Source organism: Agelaius phoeniceus, chromosome 9 (genome assembly GCF_051311805.1).
Source record: "Agelaius phoeniceus isolate bAgePho1 chromosome 9, bAgePho1.hap1, whole genome shotgun sequence".
Lineage (NCBI taxonomy): Eukaryota > Metazoa > Chordata > Aves > Passeriformes > Icteridae > Agelaius > Agelaius phoeniceus.
The window spans coordinates 16,399,260-16,421,607 of record NC_135273.1 but is presented as its reverse complement, the minus strand read 5'-3'; the positions used below and the strand labels follow the sequence as shown (position 1 = coordinate 16,421,607).

Sequence of the window (22,348 nt, the reverse complement as noted above, 5' to 3'; positions counted from 1 at the left end):
GAGCATCCCAGGTAAACAATGAACACTGTTGAGAATGATCACAGACACTCTCTGGATCTGAGTGTTTCCTTAAACCTGAATTTCTCACTGGTAAAAGCAAGAGAGCCTCTGTACCACCTAGGATGTATGTTCACTCAGCAGGCAGAGTGATCAGTCTCCATGTGTCTGAGATGACCCAAATCACGGTGGAGAACAAAAAGCCTACCATCTTAGTTACAGCAAAACCTTAATTAGAAAGCTTTAGCTAACAAAAAAAGCTTAATTAGTTCATCTTTGTTAATGGTTTCTTTTGACCAAAGTAGCATACAAAGTGTTCTCACAAGCAGTTCAGATGTCATATTCGAAGGATAGGCGATCCTGGAAATATTTATTGGGCACTTGAAGTCTCTTTACCTCTTTTTTGATTTGTGGCCTTGCTCTCCTGCCGGGCCGAAGGGACTGTAATAATTTGGTTTTTCTCTGAGAAATGTGGCGGGAAACAGAGCTGATGGGACCTGTAAATGCCCTCCATCCGCCTCTCCAGCGTTAACCGGAGGAGTTGTGATATCCCATCCCTTGCTCAGGAGAGGATTCACCCCAGGATTTCGAAGTGCCGATGTCATTTCCCTTTTCTCCCCGTCCCGTTTCCCCCAGAGCTCAGGTAGGTCCCATCTCCTCCAAAAAGCGATGCTGCCCTGCCCTGCCCGTCCCTCGTGCCACAGCTCGGCCGCCGCGGGGGCAGCGGTGCCGGGGCTCCCCGGGCCCTCCGCCGCGCCGCTCGGAGCCTGCCTGTGTGCAGTGCGTGTGCAGCCGGGACAGTTCGCTCAATCCCAGCCCGGGCGGCTCTGGGGCAGGGACGGAGGGATGAGGCGGCCGGGCTGGGCTTTCCGCAGCCGCGGCACATGGGCGGAACGCGGTCCATGCTGCCAGCCCCTAGGCAGAACACGGTACCGGGGGCGCGGCGCGGCCTCCACAGCGCCCCTGGCGGGCGAGGGCCCGTCTGGGTGGCATCTCTATGGTTCCGGGTGCGGCCCTGCCGGGAGGGCGAGCGGGCGGGCGCTTCCTGCCCGGCCTCTCTATGGTGACTTTCCGGGGGGAAGGGCCGCCGCCGGCGCCGCGCGCCTGCGTGTGCCGGGCCCGCCCGCCCCCCGCCGAGGCCGCTGCCCGACGCGCGGAGCGGCGCCGGCTGCCAGCGCTCGCGGCGCCGCCGGTGCGGAGGAAGGCGCGCGCGCCCCGGCCCCCGCCGCGCCCCCGGGGCTCCGCGGCGGCAAATGGTGGGGCCGGACGATGCCGGAGCTCCGGGCGGCGCAGCCGTGTTTCCCGCGGGCCGGCAGGAGGCGGCGGAGGAAGAGGCGGCGGAGGAGGAGGAGGACGGGGAGCGGGATGGGAGCCGGGGCTCGAGCCGGCGGAGCGGCGGGCCGGGGCAGGAGCGGCTGCTGCAGCGGTACCTGGCGGCGCTCGGCCCCGCCGCGGCGGCGAGTGGGAAGCGCTGCCCGGAGAAGCCCGCGAACGGAGCCGCCTGCGCCGTGGGCCCCTGCGGGAGGATGACCAACGGGGACGTCGGCTTCCTGCTGCCGCCGCAGGAGCCGCCGCCGCCACCCCCTCGGGCAAGACGGGATGAGCCGGGGCCGGAGGAGGAGGAAGCGAAACTGCAGAACGGGGGCTTCCTCTCCTGCCCGGCGGGAGGCGTCCCCTTGGGAACCGCCTTGGAAGAGCCGCTGAGGAGCTGCCGGCTGCGGAGCGAGGCGGAGCGGCGCGGGGGGGCGGCGGCCGAGAGTCCCTCGCCGCCCCGCAGCCCGGGGGGCGACGCCGGCAGCCGGGTGCTCGCCGCCCCCGCCGCGCGGACCTGCTGGGACCGGGCAGAGCCCGCTGCCCTGCCCCCGGCGTCCCTCGGCTTCACGGACGTGAACCTGAACTCCCGCAACACGTACGAGGTGAGCCGCCGCCGCAGCGCCCCGGAGCACCTGCCCCACGGAGGGACCGCGCCCGCCGAGCCGGCCCCGCCGCCGCAGGAGCCCGCGGAGAGGGCCCGGCACCGGGTGGGCATCGCCGGCGCCGGCAGCAGCTTCGCCGAGTTCTTCACCAGGTAAAGGAGCCGGCGGCGGGGCCGGTGAGGCCGTGCCCGGCAGAGCCTGGGGCCAGGGGGATGGATGCGGGTCTGCCGGCCGGGTCACGGGCGGCCGTGGGCTCTTGTGCAGGAGCGGGGCTCGCGGCAGCAGGGTCTTGCACGAATTCCGACCCTGACGAGCTCTTTCGCTAGCAAGCAGATACTCTTAGGGCAGGATAGAGGCTCTGGACGTGACAGTAAGATGATAAAGACCCTTTTACTACTATGAACTACATGGACTTCAAGCTGGAATTTGCTTCCTGTACCAGGGCATATCGCTGTCTGAACGATCACTGTGGTACTCATTAAACCGCTTGGAGAACAAAGTGGAAGTTGGTGGTGGTGGAAACGCCTTTCAAATCGTCGTGGAAATTGCCAAGCGTTATAAAGCATTTCCTACTTGTTGACGGTGTAGATAGTTTACTTATTTAGTTCTAAGTGGTGAAAACTTCAAGGACTATGCTTTGTGCTTGAATTGACTTGTGTTAAGTTTCTAGCACAAAACCGAAAGCTGTGGGACATCCAGCTTTGTCGCCTAGGATCTCTGTCGCATTACTCACTTTTTAGCGTACTACACAGGAGGTGCAGCTGGACCATGATAATTTATAGCACACTCTATATAATTTCCAGCAGTTTTAAGTCTCCCAAACCGAGGGGTTATAGTTGTTGTTCAAGTCGCTGATAGGACAGTAGGTCTCTAAGTGTTTTAAGATGACAGAATAAGATTAATTTATTAACTGAAGAATTGAGATGGGAGAGGTTTGATCTCAAAGTGGGATCCCAAATGGAGAAATGGGCTCCCTCTGCCAACTCTCAGGAAACGGGGAGATGGTTTCTTGAGGATAAAGATAGTAGCAGTTGAAGAATAAGTTCGGTGCACACACTTTGTTTCAGGGATGGACTGAGAGATTCCTGCTATTCCATATTAGTGATCTTCCATCCCATGCTTTCGTTCCTTTTTCCTCATGTTATGTGGACTGCAGTATATTGTATGAGAGTAGCTCAGTTGGTTGGAGAATGGTGCTAATAAGGCCAAGGTTGTGAATTCAGTCCCTGTCTGAGCCATTCACTTAAAGAGTTGGACTCAATGACCCTTTTAAGTCATAATATTCTGTGATATTACCTTCCTTTTGCCTCACTACTTGAGCACATATACCAGTAAAATTTATGTTGTTGCTTTTTGCCCCAAATCAAAAATTGATTCAAATTATGGAGCATTTTCCTCATAGATGCTGTGGTTTAACCCCAGGTAGTAACTAAGCACTACACAGCTTCTTGTTTTCCACCCCTTCACCCCTGGCCCCAGTGAAATGGGAAGAAAAATCAAAAGTAAAACTTGTAGGTCGAGATAAGAAAAATTTGGTAATTCAAGCAAAGTAAAATATAATTATAATAGTAAAAATTATAATGATAATATAAAGAAAAGCCTGAGTGATGCACAACACAATTGCTCACCACCCACTGATTAATGCCAGACCCTTTCCCCACACACTGATCAGCCCCTTCTGGGTAACTCCCTCAGTTTATGTTCTGTGCATTAGGTTTTTATAGTGTGGAATCCTTTTGGCCAGTTTGGATCACCTGTCCCAGCTATACTCCCTCTCAGCTTTTTGTGTGCTTCCTCACTGGCAGAGCATGAGACACAGTCCTTGACTTAGGATAAGCACAACTTAGCAACAAACAAAACATCAGTGTGTTATCAACATTGTTCCAGTACTGAATCCAAAACAGAGCTCTGTACCAGCTACTGGGAAGAAATTAACTCTATCCCAGATAAAACCAGGACAATGGAAAAGTTTGAACTTGGTGTACAGCAGAAGTGGTCAATATACATTGATATTTGCTGGTTTTAGTAAAGGCTTGGGTAATAGACGAAAAAGTGTAATTGCTTCTATCCTGACAAAAGCTGTAGTACAGACACCTCAGTGGAAGAGTGGCTCTCAGGAAATCCCATTTCACAGTGCCTGACTGGCCCAGCTGGCTGTGCCTCTGGTGCATTTGGCCTGGTGAGCAATACTGGCTACCTTCTGTTCTGCCTATACATTCATAAAAGAGCCTTAGTTACAGCTGATTTAATCTCATCAGCCAAAATGAGATTGACTAATGAAAACTTCCAGTGATTTTCTTTAAAAAAAATTTCAAACTTGTCTTGCTTGACGGATTTGTCTCTAGATAAATAAATACTAGAATGGGTAATATCCATTATGAAAAGTGGTAATAAAACTTTTATAACTTTTTCAATAGTTAGTTCTTTTCTTCTGAACCTGTTATTCAAAAGCTTAGACTTCTCACTTTTATTTTAAACTGTCCAGATTAATTCAAAGTTGCCAATGTAAGTGGGTTATCCTATAGTTCTTAAAAAGAGGATGTCAGTAATAAGAACTGAAATGGTATAAAAAATTGTCCTGTGTTTGAATGTTTGTAGCAACTCTACTTCCTTGTGAAGTTCTCAGGAGAAGGTTGCTTGTATTTGTGAATGTGCACAGGCTCATAAATGATGTTGCTCCCCAGAGTTTGAGTTGTACCAAGTGGCTGTGTACCTGAGAGAGAGCAACTCCTTTGTGTTTTGTCAGAGTGTAGCTGCTCCCACAATGTAAAAAAAGAAAACCCAAAAGGTACTGGATGTGCTACATGGGTAGCCCAGCAACCCATGTGTCTAGGATGTTTTGTGCTTGTAATGCTCTTTGTTGAGTTTGCAAACTGTCTAAAATTTGGTATTTCCCATTGTGTTTTTCTAATAGCCATAATTATATGGAAATGATTCTAAAAGCTGGACATTTCTTGCAGATACTTAAAAAAGAGAAGGCAAAAGAAGTCCTACTGCCTTCAGCTTTATTGTTGTAATTGCTGTGACCAAACAGTTTGATCAGACAGATCTGGGTTAGGAGGCTGCTGTTTCCAGCTGTTCCAGCTTGTTCCCAGCTCTTCAGTTATCAGAATGACCTGCTTCATAGTTCTTTGAAATAATCCATGTTAATTGTCTGTCTTCATTCACTGAACCAGAGAGAAAACTGATGAGGTGAGGTGGGGGAAAAAGCAAGCAGCTGTCATCAGATGCATCTTATCCAAACTCTGTGACAGGGAGAGTGGCTGTGCCCTTGAGATTGTCATTAATAATTACTTTAAGATCCTGAGAAAGTTTGCATTGGTGACTAGGACCTTTTTTTTAGGTGAGCATTAGGTATGATATATGGCCTTGGAATCTTAAGTTGTATTTCTGCCAAATCATTAAGCCTGTCAAATCAATACTAACAACTTCTAACAGAAAAATAATTGGTTTTGCTGTACATCTTGTTTTTCTTCACATGTGAAGTAGGATGCCACAAGTAGATCAGTATGTGGAGCAGAGTGTCATGGCAAGGAAAATTGCATGGCTATCGTCAGTTGTATCCACTGTGCTGCTGTTTTGGTCAGAGCCATAAATGGCTTTTTGGAAGTCACCTGTTGCTGCTTTGTAGTCCTGTAGTGTATAATTCATAATGCAGTCATATACAGGCATTGTTCTGATGGTTTGTGGTCTTACACAGCAGCTTACAAGGGCAATGATCTGTTCTTGGGTTACTGGATCCCTGTTGGGTGCAGAATGGTTCAGTGAGCAGGAACATTGCATGGACAGTTGAATTAAAGCCATGATTATTACCTTGACTACAGTATGCTCTAAATGTGCTGCTTTTGGGGGCAGAGCAAAACAGTAAACCAAGAAGGTCAGGCAGCAGCAAGTAATCCAGGGCTGAGAGCAAGACTTGATTCTGAACCTTTTCTAAAGATTAATTCTACGTCATAGTTCTGTAGGTAGGTACCAGCCATCTTTTCAGCTTGTGTAGATATTGTACCTTTCTGAATTGTGTATTTGCTAGACAAATTTAGGTATCTGGTAGTTGGCAAAGTTTTTTATTCCTTGATTCAAAGCATACTGTTGACAACAGTGATATTTGCTTTTTTAGTAGTAGAGCACCATTTTTCCAAGCACTTGTGTTCCAATATTCACCTAAGATTCACAATGAGATTAATTCATAACTGCCACTTCTTGTAGGTCTTTGGAGTGTGCTGTGAGAAATAGGTGTAAGGGTTTACAAGCATGTATGGCTAGTTGGCACACATATTCTTATGGAAAATGTCTTCAGTCTCTTACTTACTTCCTTCATTGCCCAGAGTGATTGTGTTTGTTGTCCAGAAGTTTTGAAAAATACTCACTTGAGGAGGTGATGGAAAGTTAAAAGAAGTCAATATTTGTAGGCACAAAGCACTAAGAAATCACTGAAGCTCACATCTTTGTCTCCCTCTTTGTAAACACAGCCTTGAGTAGGTAGTCCTTCAAAAGCTGCTAATCTTCTTGCCTTTACAGATGTCCTTGGCAGAGACTGGAGGGTTGCAGGGAGGCTCACTGAGTATTGTCACTCAGTACACTGTAGTGTCTCTAGCCATGTAGTTTATATTTCAGTTTATTACAAATTACCACTTGCAGCTTTTTGCACTATGTAGGCATCTACTTAGATGGGTCTTGTGAAAGTTTAGTACCAGAATCAACATTTCTCTTAGAGAAAAGCTCTGCATACATAAATCATCATGAAACTTCAGGGGATGTACTGGGCACTTATGAAGAAGAAAAATCTTTAGTAGACTTCTGATCAAAAATGAATCAAGTGGGAGTGGGTTGTCCTTGTGACAGGTCTTCTAAACCTTCCATTCATGTAAAGATAAGAAAACAGATTGATGGGGTCACTTCACAGTGCTTAATTTCTATTCTGCTAGTGCCTGTATCTTGATCAGATCTTACTGAAAAAAACCTGTGTGTTTTATTTTTGATTTTGGTGTTGTTTTTACATTGTCCAGATTAAAACAAACCAAATGAAAATAAGTAACAGCTATACTGTCAATATATATTGAAAGATGATTACAGAGAAGAGTTAAGGGAATTCATAAAAGCTTCCCTGAGAAATCATGAGAGCACCCTTCTCCCTTCTGTTTTTGGCTGCAGTTGTTTCTGCTTTCTATAAGTAATTTTGTAACCTAAGGGAAGAAATGGATACATATAATTGCTTTGAATTAAAGCTGATTGGAGAAAGTAAGCAGGAGTACCTGGACCCTAATCTGTGGTCAACTTCAAACAGTACTCTTTTTTTCCTGAGTTACAGACATAAGTAACTTGATAAAATAGGATATGGCATTCATATTATCAAGTTGAGAAGCTCCTCTGTGGATTCTTCCTTGACATTTGTGAAGAATGATTTCTTTTGTGACGTTGTGTTCACATGTTGACCAGTTTCTGACTTTCAATGGGTGTTTCACCATAGATAAGATGCTTTGCACCCATGGAATCAGTTTGGTTAGGGTGTCTGTTGAGTAGCAAATCAAAGTGAAATTTCAGGAGCTCAAGCAGAAGAATGTTACGTTGATTTAATTCTGGATAGGTTTCAGAAGGCCATGTTGCTCCAGCTTCTGTCTGCAGCAAGTCTTTCCCCAGTTACCCCCTCAAGGAAAAAAAGCTGACTGAATAGATGTCAATTCTGAAACCTCAGATGTATGGTCTTCATCAGTCTGTAATGCCTAAAGTATTGTTAGCAGTTTTTCTACTCTCTTTGGTCGATAGTGTAATGGACAGTGTTATATTCTACACTGGTACATATATTTGCACTAGGAGTTTTGTAATCCTAGTATGAATTTTCATGAAGTAAGTTCTCATTAAACTAATGCTGTAGGGTTTTTTTGTGGGGGACTGTGTGGATTTTTTTGAGCCAAACAGCTTAAATTGCTGTTTTGTATGCAGCAAACTGTTGGAATCATAGCTTGTTTTGTTCAGGACTGTTATACAGAGGCATTTAAACTTAATCTGAAAGCATCTTCTCTTCTCCGCCTCCCCTTCATTTTGCTGAAGGCCTTTTCATTCATTGGTCTCTTCTGCTTATTTGGGGTCACAGGGTTTCTTACAGAGTATATTGAGAGTAGTGACAAAGTGAATGGAACATCTCTTCTGAATAGGCTATGACTAAAAGAAGAATGTTTTACATGGGAAATAACTACCAAAGGAGATCACTTAAATCACAGCTGGCGTCTAAGAAAATGATAGTTCTATGTTTTTGCTCTCTTGGCTGTTCCAGTTATTCATTAAGTTATTTTGTCCTGATTGCTTAAGAATAAAAAAAGGAGTTTAAGGGTTTTTGGTCACATTTCATTCATGTCGATGAAAAAATTGTTACTCCTCTCTTCAATTTATTTGAACTACTGAGATGTTTACGATATAAACATCTGTCTTTTTTATTTATCATAATTGGTCTTGTTTGTTGTTCAGCTGGGAAGGGACTAGGTTTATTGAACTGGGTGGTTGGCACTGCTTTAAACTTTGCAGCTTCTGTGTGTGCATCTTTTTATTATTGCTTTCTAAGGAAGCGAAGCACGGTTTCTGCTTCATCTCTCTAGTACTGCAGCCTGTTTCCAAGGTCAGTCAAACCTCTCAGAGTCTGAGAGAGCTCCAGCATAAAAATCTTACACATTTTAGAATGAAGTCTGAACACAAGGAGAGCCTGCAGAAGAGACTGATAATTTGCCTCTGTATTTTCAGAAACCAGTCAGCTGTGCAAGCCACCTGCAGAGCATTTTGCTTCTGGCTCGATATTGGGGTAACAGTCTGAAGAAGAGTGTGGCTGTTGTGTGGGTGAACTTATGACTTCAATTAGTAGAAAACTAGTTTTCATGGTCATAGATGAGTTTATTCTTTCAGAACTTCTGAGAGCCAAACACTCAGACTGGTGTTCTTCTGAATTCCTCTCCTGCTTTCTTATGGCCTGACTGAAAAGCTGTAGCCTAGAGGAGTACTTTCCTACAATTTTCCTCCCTTCTCCAAGGTACTCCTTTATTAAGAAGCTATGTTCAGTTTCCATTGTTATGTTGGGTGCACATTGTAATGTGCTCTTGGGTAAGTGAAAGAGTGTCTTTTGATGCTGTAGCATAATAAAAGCTTCCTTGTTGGCTCCCCTTGCCTGTGACATTTGTTGGTCTAAGCTTCCTGAAGGCCAGCTGTAGAATAGGCAGTCTAAGCTTGGCTGTGGTCAGGCCTCAGACCTTGGAAAGTTCTGTCCTGTGTGTGTTGCTTCAGCTGCCTAATGCATTCATTAATGTAGGATCTTGTCTGTCTGCTGCTGGGCAGTAATGAAGCAGTTTGTGTGCTGGATGCCAGAATGCTTTAAAACTCAAGCAATCCACTTGCTATCAAAGGTATTTGTGTGGTTGGCATCTGTCTGCCTTAGGTAGCTGAGGGAACTGGGGTGGTTTGGACAAGAGAAAACTGAAGGGAGACCTTGTCATTCTACAAATACCTGAGAGGAGGTTGTAGTGACATGGGTGTCAGTTTCTTTTTCCACTTATCAAGTGATAGGATGAGAGGAAACAGCCTCAAGTTGTGGCAAGGGAGGTTTAGGTTGGATATTAGGAAAAGCACCATCACTGAAAGGCTAGTCAAGCATTGGAACAGGCTGCCCAAGAAGTGGTTGAGTCACCGTGCCTGGAAGTGTTTAAAAGTCATGTAAGTGTGACACTTAGGGACATGGTTTAGTGGTGATCCTAACAGTGCTGGGCTAATTGTTTGACTCAATTATCTTAGAGATCTTTTCTAACCTAAATGATTCTATTATTCTTGCTTTTTCTTGTTGTAAACTGTGTTTTGCAAATTGCTTGCTGTTCCTCAAATTCTGTAAGTAGTGGAGTGGTAGATTGGAAAATTTCTTCCTCATGTTTAGAAAAGATGTCAGGCAAAACTGAATTAAATCAGTCCCCTGCCTTCTTATATCAGCTAATAGATCAAAAATTATTTCTTGTGTTTTGTAGTATTTCTGCAATTGATCACCGAAGCAATGACAAAATCTATTGTGAATTGCTAGTTACAGCTGAATTGCAGTGCACTGAGTGACTGCAAAAGTGCTCCAGTGCTTGTAGTGCTACATTGTGCAATGGAGTAGTTGACAGGCACTCTGTCAGGCACCAGAAAGGAAAAATATTAACTGAGCCTTAACCAGGCTGGTCAGAGTTACAATCACCCCTGGGACAGTCTGCAAAATAAAACTCTGCCCTGTGTTTGAACTTCCAGTTCACAGACTTGTAGGCCATGTCACAGGCTGGAAATCTTTATCACCTTTGTTTTGAAAGCATACATTGTATAGAAACATTTGAACTATAGGTATAGTGATTGCCCTGATAAAGCTGGTGAGTTTTGCCTTAACTGAAAGTGAGTCACATCTAGAACAATTTCAGGTGCTTTGTTTAACTGAGTTGTACTTTGTGAGATATCTTGGTGAGTGAGCTGACTGAAGAATTTGTTATTGTCCGGAAACAAAGGAAATGTTTCATCCCTGTTTCTGGTATTTATATGATCCTCTGTGAGCTGCTGTTGCTCATTAAGCTGGAGAGTGAAAAAGTGTTGATGGTTTTCTGTGGGACTAGTGAGCTGGATTGACTTGCAGGGTATGGAGGGTGTGGGAGCTGATGCAGCAGAAGGGATTGTAGGACATTACTGTGCAAGGAGGAGAAATGCACTTCCCCATTATGTGGGTTTGTGGGAGGAAGGGCACTTGTTCCTCAAGCATTGTTTTGCTTGGAGTATGTTGCTCATTAAGTAACTGTGACTTTGATGGATTAGATATTCCTAGCCATACAAAAAATACCAGAAAATACAGATACACAGAATATCTGTAGTCAACTGGTAAAAATTCTTCACTTCTCGCAGCTGTGATCTAAGACTTTGTTTTAAATGCTGTGGGTAAGAGACCTTTGATCATTATTAGAGAAGATTGACCATAGTGTTTGGTGTAGTGTCAAAATAGCTTTATAACTGCCTGATCAAATATGAAAATGATAGAACAGTCTGGCATAAAGCTCTGCTTTGCTACTTCTCTCTGAAAAGTAAAGGTTGATTCTCTTCCTTTATTTGTATTAAACCATTCTGAAATTTAACCCCATCAATTACCTTGCTTATGTGTCTGCTTATTTAGGAACGTTTTTGAATGCTTGAACTGCTTGTAAAACTGACCTGGGCAACAGCTCTTTGTTAGGAGCAGAATGTAGTCTGGTAAAATACAGTTTATCAGTGAGTGTTCTGTACAAAGTGTTCTGTAATACTGCTCAACTCTTTCAACTCTTAAAACTTCCCAGGTGTTTGTGTACCTGTAGTAAAACTGGTCTGCCAGCAGAGTTTGTAAAGCCACTTTGGGACTGGTATTCACTAGGAGCTTGATAAGAGAGTTGATCTAATTAAGTCTCATCGGTGCAGTTCCATGATAGTTCTGTCAATCTTTGTCCTCTCCAAGACACCAGAGGCCACCTCCTTCCAGCTTCTCAATCCTTAGCTTGAGAACTGTCCTTGACAGTTCATCAAATTTCAGGTATACCTAATTGTAGCCAAGGCTTTAGTTGATCACTAATACAAATGGAGACATATTTAATTAAAAAAAAATACTACAAGCTTGGTCTTGCTGAGGATGGTTGTTTTTCTGGGTAGGATTTTTCATTTCCTTATTTTATTTGTTTTTATTGGAGGGGTGGGGAGAGGAGAGAGGCCAAAAGTTTGCTTGTGTAGCATCTAAGGCTGCAGGTTTAGAGTATTGCAAACATTGAAGCTCCTTTGGAGAGGGTAGTTTGGAATATTCTTTGGGTTGTCTTGGTGCAGAGAGTAAGAGGAGATCTTTACATCTAGAAGGTGCTAAAACTAGAAACCTGTAACAAATCTGTGGTTGGGGTAATAAAATTAAAAGAGAATCTGTAATCTAGCTGCTGCTTGTAGCAAAATGGTGGAAAATGTAAACTGTAAAATTGGTTGGGTCACATCTCTTCCAATATAGGGCACAACTTTGAAACTTGTGCTGAGAGCAATCAAAAATGTGTTGGATCAAAATGGGCTGACACTTGAAGCTATTGAAATTAAAAATGTAGAATGCCTGTTGCTCTGCAGGCTTTGTAAGTGGCTAACCAAAAAGGTTTTATTTCCTTTCAATGATTCATTATTTATGCTTAGAGTTGAGTTACCTTTGTTTCTGCATGTAAATTATTGAAAAGTCTTGTTTAAAGCAGAGGGGCTAATTCTGCTTAATAAAGCAATGGGGTTTTTTTGTCTGCTGTTATTTCCAAATTATTTCACATGAGAGCATAACAGAATGGCCAAGACTCGTATATGGAGAAGAATTCTGCTGTGTTCTTAAGCAGCTTTTGTGTGTTATGCCTGGTAAAGAGATGCCAATATGAATTAATAGTTCTTGTTATGTATTTGGCTATGGAATATTCCATACAGAATATGGAATTGCAGGCATGTAGAGGTTTCCAGAATTTGTTCTAAAAGTATGGTCTTAAGTAAAAACAACTAATTTTAGGGTTTTCCATCTGTAAAAATGTATCTATAGCAATTCCTGGAACATGCCTCTTCTAACTCCTTACTGATACAATTCTCTGGGTAAAGATTGTTGGGTAAATAAGTCATTTCCTTATCAGCTCATCTTTCAGCTAATTCAGATTTCAACAAGTTTTAAGCATACACCTATTTTGTATGCCTATGAAGCTTATTAAGAAATTAGCATGGGGTGGAGCAAGAGCAGATGGCATGTACAAGCAGAACTCTGTTCTTTGTGGGGATGCAAAATCAGTTGTTTTGTAATACAAACACAGTTTTTAATGACTTTTGTTACTTCATTCCTTTTACATGCTCTGAGGTTTTGTTGGAATCAGTAGATTTTTAATGTTATTTCAGAGAAATTTAACTTCAGGGCTTTTAACTGTATTTTTGTAACTATATTAAAAACACAGAGAAAATGTACTGGGGTTTTTTTGTCCAACTTGGTGCTCATTTGTAGCATTACTTCTATGCTGGATTTCCCTTCTTTGTGATTCTGTGAGGAAAAGCTATGTATGATAGAGTGAGGATGTTCTTGATGGGATGCTGATTCCTTCCTGTTTGTGTGTTGCTTCCCTGGATTTAAAATGATGCAGTTGTCTTATGCAGTGTTTACTAACAGGTACTAGGTGCTTAATCAAAAGGAAAATCTAATCAGCCCTCACTTCCTCTGTCAGTTCTCGTGGCTTTCAAATCTTGTTTTCTCAGCATAACAATTCCCTGTTATCAAAGCTCTTGAAAGATGGGTGCAATGGGAAGAAATGATTGATGATGGAAAATGACAGTAAACCAGATTGTTGTGTGTAAAGTAAAAGTCAGAAAATATTTTGACAGTTAGCTTTTTTATCTAAAAAAAGTAACTTTTACTATGCTAGTATAACTTGAAGTCTCTTTTTGTAAATTATTGGGTAAACATTTTGAGCAAGCTCAAAGTTATCTTGTTAAGGATGAGAAATCAGAGAATAGTAGTTTACCTTTCAGCATTGAGATATAAACACAACATTGATTTATTAGTAAAATAATCCTAAATTATGTGTATTTTATTTGGAAAGATGTTTTTTTGTTGCCACACTGTATGTGTGCCAAAGGTGCCCATAGTTTAGTGGTTTTGTTTTGGTTTTTGGGGTTTTTTTTGGTTGGTTGGTTTTTTTCTGTTTTTTTTTGTTTGTGTTGGTTTTGTGTGTGTGTGTTTTGTGTTGTTTGGGTTTTTTTGTCTAACATAATGCAGCATTTCAAATTAAATTAATTTTTATATTAAAATGAACTGTAAGGAAGCATACTTTCCTCATGTATAACAGTAGTGATGATTATAACATGGTTTATGCTCTCCTCTAAGACCACTTGAATTTTGCCATTTTTGTGTAGTGCAAGATGAATAAATTAGAGAAGAGTAGTCTCATTGTTAGTATGCTTTATATTGTTATTCATCCTAATGGCTAAGGTGTAACTCCAACCTTCCTCTACACCTGAAATCTGTCTATAGATTGGTGAAAGTGTCAGAATAGGTGAAGCTTGAGCCAGTCTATGGAGTTGTAATGATTGAATGATTGGGAAGGAAAGCTGCTTAAGGTGTTGCTGGGATGCCCAAAGCAGTAGAATGCTGCCAGCCTGTTGTTTGTGGCACGCAGTGGAGTTGTACAAAGGGAAGATCCATGTATGTTACCTTTGTTGAAAGAGCTGTAGCAAAATGATGTAACCTTGAAACGAGGTTAGTTTGACATTTTTGGTCAAACAAAAGATTCTTGTCAGACTCCTGTTCTTGTGCAGAGGTCACTCAGTTGTACCTAGAGGCAGAGTGCTGGAGATGGAGCTACCCTGAGCCATTCCTACCTGCTGCTGTTCAAAGCACTTCAGCTTTATTGGAGTGGCTGTTGTGCAAATACAGCACAGTCTAGTTTTGGATAAAATTTAAGATCAAGGTTGAAGTAATTGTCTCATATTTTCCAGTAAGTTCCTCTAAATCTTGGAAATCTGTTGTCCTCTTGACCTGTAGCTACTTGGAAATCAGAAAGAAGTTTTTTGTGTTGAGATTTTTTTGGGGGGAGGGCAAGTCAAAACCCCAAAGTAAATTTAAAAAAATCACTAAAGTATCAGGTTCCACCTATCCCCTTCTGAGACTTAATTCTAATTGCATTTAGACTGCACTAATTAATCTTAAATAGCAACAAAAAAGTGATTTCAAAAGCAAAAGAGGAATGGAAGCAAGCAATTTCACTAGTAGAAAATAGTGTTAATGTCACCTGTAGAAATTGTTAACATTTTTGAATTGCTGTACCACCAGTATGGTGAAATTTGCACAAACTATCCTGGGCACAGGCAGGAATAGTTGAAGCAACACAGTTAAAAATAAGGGGGAAAACCACCAGTCATAGCTGTCATTACAGCTGTTGCAGTTGTGTGCTCACAGCCCACAGGTTTTTGTTTAGTCTAATCCAAACCATGTGAGCAAGAGATGTCTTGGTCTGTGCCAATAACTTCTCATTCTGTGGCACTTCATTTTGCTTTTGAGCTCGTCAAGGCACCTACTGAAACATTTTGGAGTGTCATTTGAGGGTGTTAATATGTGTTATATAAAAGAAGCAGAGAAAAAACCCCTTGCAGCTTTCCCCTGGGCTTTTGTAAACCAGAGCTTAAAATCAATGAACTAATTTAATACTTCTATCCCATGGGTCCTTGCAACAGAAAGAATTGTTCAGTTCTAAAGTGTAGACTCTCTTTTAATGAATTTTGAGGTTTTCAAATGGATTTTGAGATTCTGTACCAAAATGCTATTGACTTTTCAGCCATTTCAATAGTTGACTCTTCCCAGGATCAGTGAGAATCATGAATATTCTAAGCAGCAACAAATACATCAAATCTAGTACACTTCCTGCAGTTCAGTGAATGCAACTTGTAAGCATTCACAGATGCTGTTCCTTAACATGGCTTTTGTAAAGCTTTGCTGCTGTCAAGAACACCTCAGATGTGTTACTGTTCTTTGCCAAAACAATGTATTAAGAAGTGTCCTTCCATCTTCAGCAAAGCCTATTTGTAATCTCTCATTAATTTCTTTCTGATTAGAATTCCTGTGTGAAGCTTATTCTGACAGGATACAAAGTTTTACGAGCTCTTAGCCTTCACAAGAAACAGACTTCATTGAAATATGTGCTCAATAAAAGTTAAACTTCATTCCTTCCAGACTACATTAAAGAATGTTTGTTTTGATGTTTTATTTGTTTAAAAAACCTGAAAAATTAAATCTTGTAAAAGCCACGAGCATGCCTAAATCTTTTTGTATTGAAATATTAATTAAAAAAATCTGTATGTTTACACATTATTTTTCTTTTAAAAGGAAAACCAGTTACCTGGTTAATAATGAACCAGCTTTGATACAATGACAGATTGCCATCAATATTAAATGCATCTTTCAGCTTCTACATATGCTAGAGGCAGTGGAGTTCAACTGCCAAGTAACCCTGGTGGTTTTCCATAGTGTGTACAGAGACTGGGTGGTTATTGCTACCTGTGAAATCAAGATGCTCCAGAATGTACCTACCTGCATACCTGCTTTTGGGGGAAAAAGTCTTCTCTAATGAAGTTCAAATACAGCTGTTGCAGATTTAAGGGCAAGGCTGTGGGCTAGTGCAGAGTCTTTAGAAAACTTCTGTCTTGTTTTGTTGTTTATTCTTTGACTGCTCCTCCTTCCCTCCTGAAGACAATGTAAAGCACTGTGAAAAGTGTCCTTATGAAATGAGCCTTTGTTATTTATGTAAGCACACTTTTTTTGTCTTACAGAGTGGATCTGTTTATTTCACTAATAGTGTTCAGTTCTGGGATTGACTGAGGATGGTTTTTTTCAAAGGCATGGGTACCATGGCTGGTCTTTTTCACTGTTCCTCCTTTCCAGGCTGTGTATCAGAAACCACTGTCTTGGGGCTTCTGAGCTAACTTGGCTTCCACAGGGATGGATGAAGATATTACAAATTTCTCTGATGGGGACAGAGTTGTGGAATGTGTGGATCACAACCAATGCTTCCTAGAACAATTTGTATTAAACTATTATTAGTAGCAATGGCTCAATTTCAGTAATGGCAAACAACTATTCGAACCATGCAATCAGTTATTTCCAAACATGCTTTCCCAGTAATTGGGTTGGAACAACATCTGGGAGACCTCCACAGAAGTGGCACAGTGTACTGAGGCACCAACAGATTCTATTCTCTTTTGTGGGCATTCCACAAAAATGTCTCATGGTGTTCTTGTCAATCAGGTGTGTGTGTAATCCTGATCCTGTACTCCCTGCCTGCCTATAGCAATTGCTGTTTTCTTGAATGCAGTCTTTTAATTTTTTTTTTTTTTTTTTTTTTGTTTTTGACAAGCTGTTGATGATGGTAGTGAGTGGCAGTGGCCTCAAATGGAATGAAGAGAGTCTTGGTGTTCTGGGTTTCTTGATTTTTTTTTTTCCTGGATTCCATGGGACCACCAGTCTTGAGTTTAACAGTTTTTGGGAGGCTTCCATGCTCTATCAGCACCTACTTCTTCATCTCTCCAGCTTGCTGTTTGCTGGTGGCTAGACCCTCAACTACACACAAGCTCACAGGCTGTAGAGTTCATTCACACAGACTTGCACTGAAGGGATTTTTGACAGGCATTTGCTTGTTTCCCAAATAACAAAAAACATTCTAGGAACAAAAAAAATAGCTTGTATATGAAGACCATACAATGTCTTACAAACACTACAGTTCCTAATTGTAAAGCTATGCTGTCTGGCTAGAAGCCCTGACAGCACTGGAATTTAAGAGCCCTGAACACTTTTCAGACAGATTGTGGTTGTTGAAGCATGCTCCTTTTATCTGGGCAAAGCTAGGAGACTGTTTGCTGTGCACAAACATGACTGCTTCCAATTTGAAAAGGAATTGTATTTTAAAATACAGCAAATACATTAAGTGAAGAATAAATCTGAGGATCTCTTTTCAGCAGAAGAGTGTGAAGTTAGCTAGTTAACACTACAAAAACATCTTCCACCAAAAGTACTCCCCTATTCTGTTCTCTGAGGTCAGCTGGTAAGCTTCCTGAGAAATAACCTTAAAGGCTACTGAGCTTTTAATCCCTTTGTGGTAAGAGTTTCTGGAAAGTAACTTTCCAGTATTCAGAATAAATACACTTCTTTCATTTTTAAAGCACTTGTACATAACATGCTCTGTGGGAACTTGTGATTGGAGTCAAATAGTATAGCTGAGTATCTGACAAGTGGCCACCAACACGGTCTTGTGATGGTTGGCTTTCTAAGAAGTAAGAGCAATGCAGTCATCTGCCTCTTTGGGTGTAATTGCTTTAGGCACTGATAAAGCTTGTCTGCCAAACTGAAGCTGTGTGATTGTTTCCTGGTTTTCTAGTCCATGCTATGAAAGTTGAAGCCATGAAGATTGGTAGAAGTAATAATTCACCATTAAAAAAAAAATCTCTTTAAGTTACAGTGTGTTTTTCAGCTGTAGTCATTTCATTCTCCAAATAAATCAAGAAGAAACACTTAAAACAAGCCCCAAATAAAAGTTTGAGAATCTGTGGTGTGCTGTTTATATATAAGGAAGTGCCTGTTATTACTAAAAAAAGGTCTGATAAAGTGGTTTAGAGGTAAAGTTGAGTGTTAAATACAAATATTAGCATCAAAGCACCTGTAATGAAAGATGCTCCACTTCAAATTAATTATTTGAAAGCAGAATGCACTTCGCATTTGCTGAGCAGTAAATCTCTACAGTTCACCCAAGTGAACTGGTGGAGAAATTGAAGAAATGTAAATAGGAACAATATGCTTTGTTTATATGCTTATAACTAACAAAACAAATCCATTCTCTCTTTTCAGAAACTTCTTCACTAAAAGGACAAAGGAACTCAAACCTCCTGTCCAAAGCGCTCCTGGTTGGAAGTTGTTTGGAAAAGTCCCACCTAGGGAAAACCTTCCAAAAGATTCCAAAATTATTCAGCAGGTGAGTAAACATCACACAACTCGAGGTAGGAAAATTGTAAAAATAAGATACAGGTACTGCATTTCTCTGCTGTTATATCCACATTGGTGTTATATGACCACAGGCTGCTCTGAGAACATTCTTTTGGGGCTTTATTTAAGTAATAGTAGTTACTAAGGAACTTGAGTTTTATGATTATTTTGTGATGATGATTACATTGATAATTACATTCTTCAGTACATCTCAGTACTTATAAAAAGTACTTCTAAAAAGGTGGTATATGTTCAAAAAGCACTTAAGCTGGTTTTATCAAGACATTAGAACTTGCATTAATTTCCCATAAAATTTTGTCTTATTTAACATGGCATGCTGGAGTAGGACTCATTTTTCTATTGCCATCCTTGTCTGGAAGACTTCCTATATAGGTGACCTGTGACAAATTGCTTAGGATTCTGAAACATGTAATCTTCTTTAAATTAAAGTTTTAATCTCACTGAAGATACTTTGTTACAAAATAATACTGTAAATTAAACTTGGTTTTGAGCTACTGGAATTCTTCACAAAGACACCTCTGATTTCCTTTCTCTATCACAAGGTTGCACTTCCATATAATTGTTCCTGTGGAATCTGTCTTTGATAAAATAATACTAAAATATCAGTGTTCAAAGGGGAGCAATTGGTAATGTATCGTTACTGTAATGTTAGTGTGCAAACCTGAAGGTGAAAGATTTGTTGATATAAGAAATATGAATGTCCCCTGTGTTGGTTAAAACAGTAACTTGAATCTCTTGAGGGCTGCTCTCTCTGCTTTCTTAAATTCCAAATAAGCTGATGTGTTTGGCAGGTGTAAATGGCTGTGAATGAGGCAGTGTTCAGTTATCTCCTAGAAGGGGCTCTGTGGCAAAGAGGGTGTTTTGGGGGCAACCAAAGTCAAAAACTAGAGGATCTTTTTGAAGGACTTTAATGCAATGTGACTTGTGACCATGGGTTGAAACTATGTGACCTTTGAAGATCCCTTCCAACCCAAATTATTCTATGGTTTGTAGTGTGAAGTAAAATGAATGCTTTTTCTATGTTTTCAAATACAGTTTTCTTATTTAAGTGGTTTTCCTCTTTGGGTGGGAGAGGGCAAGCATTCTTGCTTTGCTTGCAGGTGCATGCTGTTGGCCTTGTGCTTGAAAATGCTGTGGTAAAATCCAGATGTCTCTTCTATTCTGAGAAATGGAGAATCTGCACAGTGTTACCTGTCACCTGCTTGCTGTTTTCTAGTAATGAAGATATTTGTTCTGGAGACCAAGTTATAATAGAATTGTTTGGGTTGGAAGGGAGTCCTGCTCTCTCTGCTATGGGCAGTCACCTTCCAGCAGACCAGGTTGCTCTAAGCCCTGTCCAACCTGACTTTGAACACTTTCAGGGATGGGGCATCTACATCTTTCCTGGGCAACCTGTTGAAGATGATGATCTGAAGAAATAGTCCTACTTTCTTATTCTGTTTTCCCTCAGTGATGGTGTTTGTTTTAAACAGTAGTGTTTCTGTTTTTTAACTCCTCCAAAGTGTCAGAAAAGCAAATGTATTACAGCAATGTATTATCTTTAGCTATGATTGAGTTCCTCCTAGTCATGTGGTTTGTGCTATAATGTTTTCCAGATTAGAGTCACTGTTGGATTTACATGATCTTGAGTGAAGTACCAGTAATAGCTAATAGTTTTGGCTTTCTATTTGGCTGAAGCATTCATGGTCTTTATCTAAAGCCTCATGAGCTAAAAGATACAGTTACCAATGGGGGAACCAGCTTGACAGTGTGCTCTACACACAGTTAGAGCTACATACCTAAGGAAATTTGATTTTAAATTGTGAAATGACCCCAGTGTCTCCATAATTAGCATATGTCAAATGTCTTGCACGTGTGTTTAAAATTTATTGTGTAGCTCCTTGTGCATATGCCTTTGAAGAAAAGCTGATGGTTTCTTTTCTCAAAAAATGTTGGAATTTGTTAAGCTGGTGATGAGTTAGAATGAATGTAGGCACAGTTGGTTGTTGAAGAACAGTGGGGAATAGCATCTTCACTTCAAATGGCTGACTGTAGTCTCTAGACTAATTCCTCACTAGGCTGGAGATGTGAGTGAAAACAATATAAGGCCTTCAAGAAGTTGATAGAAGTATGATCAAAGCTTAATGTGTTTTGTTCACATGGAATTCTGTGAATCTGTCAGGTTACTTCATAACCTACATGGAATATCTCTCCAAACTTGCACTTTGACTTTCTAAATCAGAGTGGAGGGATCAGATATGATTGAAACAGAAGCCTCACATTTCCCCCCAATTTTTTAGCTCTTTGTGGCCAGAACCATGGTTACTTCTTGTTAGCCAGCTTTTTAAAATGAACCTTAGGTGTAAGACTACAAGAAGATAGGAAAGCTGCCTGTGAGGGAGTTTATGGTAATTTATTATTAGCAATAAATCTTGCCATTCCTGAACATTATTTTTCATGGTTGGACTTTTTGGACCACCATCATGGTTTCGCTTTATTGATGTCAGTGGCCAGCTTTGGGAGGGTGCAAATAAACCCTTGATTAAGGAAACTCAGTAATGAGTCAGCATCCTGCATGTAAAAGATGAGATCTTAAGAAGCCCTGTTGCAAGAAAAATTAACTCACAACAGGAAAAACTTTGCAATTAATAGGAGGAGGAAGTCTTTTGGATAAGGATAATACTTACATAAAAGTTTTATAGCAGTATCATGAAGCATGAAGTACTTTCCTATTAGTAAAACTGAGAAAAATTGCATCATTGTAGATGTATAGCCAAAAGACTGGTGGGGCTTATGTGTCCCTTTTTCATCCTGGCTGAAGGAAGCCTCCTTTGTTCTTTTTGTTATGGTAAGAATGATGTAATAAATTGCTGATCACATTTAAATGAATGCTTGTGGCTCCCAGTCACTGTCTATCAACTAGACACTGCTCTATGGCAACTTCACCTCCAGAGAGGTCAGGTATTGCTTGTATTATCTTGAATAACCTCCAAGAAAATCTGGAAACTTCATTGAGGATACTGTTCCAGGCATTTTTCAGATGACATGCCAGCCAGCTGTGCCTTCAGAGACTGCCTAATGAACATGATTGTAAGTAATTTCTTTGCAAGCCTCCTGGCCTGTGTGGAAGATGATGAATGTTGCCGTGGCACGGCAGCCGGCGGGGTTTGCGGCACCGTCCGTGCAGCTGCGCCGCCTCGGGCGCGATGCGCTCCCCAAACTGGGTCAGAGGTTGGAAGTTCTTGGCAGCTGCAGCTCCCCACTCGCAGCTGCTGGCACGCTCATCTCTCCTTGGATTTAGAGCTGCCCAAGCAGGATGTGATTGAGGCCAACTCTTTTGCTGGACTTCTCCTTCCTCTGGGCTTCTTTCCTTCACTGTTTTTTTTTTTTTTTTGAAAAGGGAAAACAACTCCCCAGGACTGCAAATGTCAAATGCATCTGATGGTTTTAGGAAGTGTGCCTTTTTTCATGAACTGCAGCTAATAAAACTAGCTATTATAAGAAGCATGTTGTCATTAATGATCAGTTTGGTAAAGTCTTTTCAGTCTGTACAGAAATCTGCTTTAAATTAGACTGTTGAAATACTTTAATGCAGAAGCATTTAAAGCAGAAACAGACTTGTGGGCTGATATATAACATTTTGGAATGTATTGACCAAAGTCCAGATTCTGTTTAAAAATGCAAGCACAATTTCAGTTTTTGTGCTTACAGTTAAAAAAAAGAGCTTTTAATCTATGATAAAAAGTTTTTCTGAATATCAAATCATTAAGTTTACCTCATTTTATTAAGGCAGGCTTGCATACATTTTATTAATGTGTTTAAAGCAGTATGGTGGGTTTTTCATAATATGCCTGAATTAAAGTCAACTCAAAATATGCAATTACACATTGCAATATAAAAACCAAGCAAAACGTAG

General features: G+C 41.3%; 1 protein-coding gene across 1 annotated transcript in view; it reads left to right on the top strand.

The window, feature by feature from the left end:
• The first annotated feature begins 1,057 nt into the window (after positions 1-1,057).
• TBC1D12 (TBC1 domain family member 12) overlaps positions 1,058-22,348 on the top strand; it is a 41,723-nt gene continuing 20,432 nt past the window's right edge. The window contains 3 exon segments of the mRNA XM_054637484.2: positions 1,058-1,117; positions 1,119-2,065; positions 18,298-18,421. Of these exon segments, the coding sequence (XP_054493459.2) occupies positions 1,058-1,117; positions 1,119-2,065; positions 18,298-18,421 (1,131 nt within the window).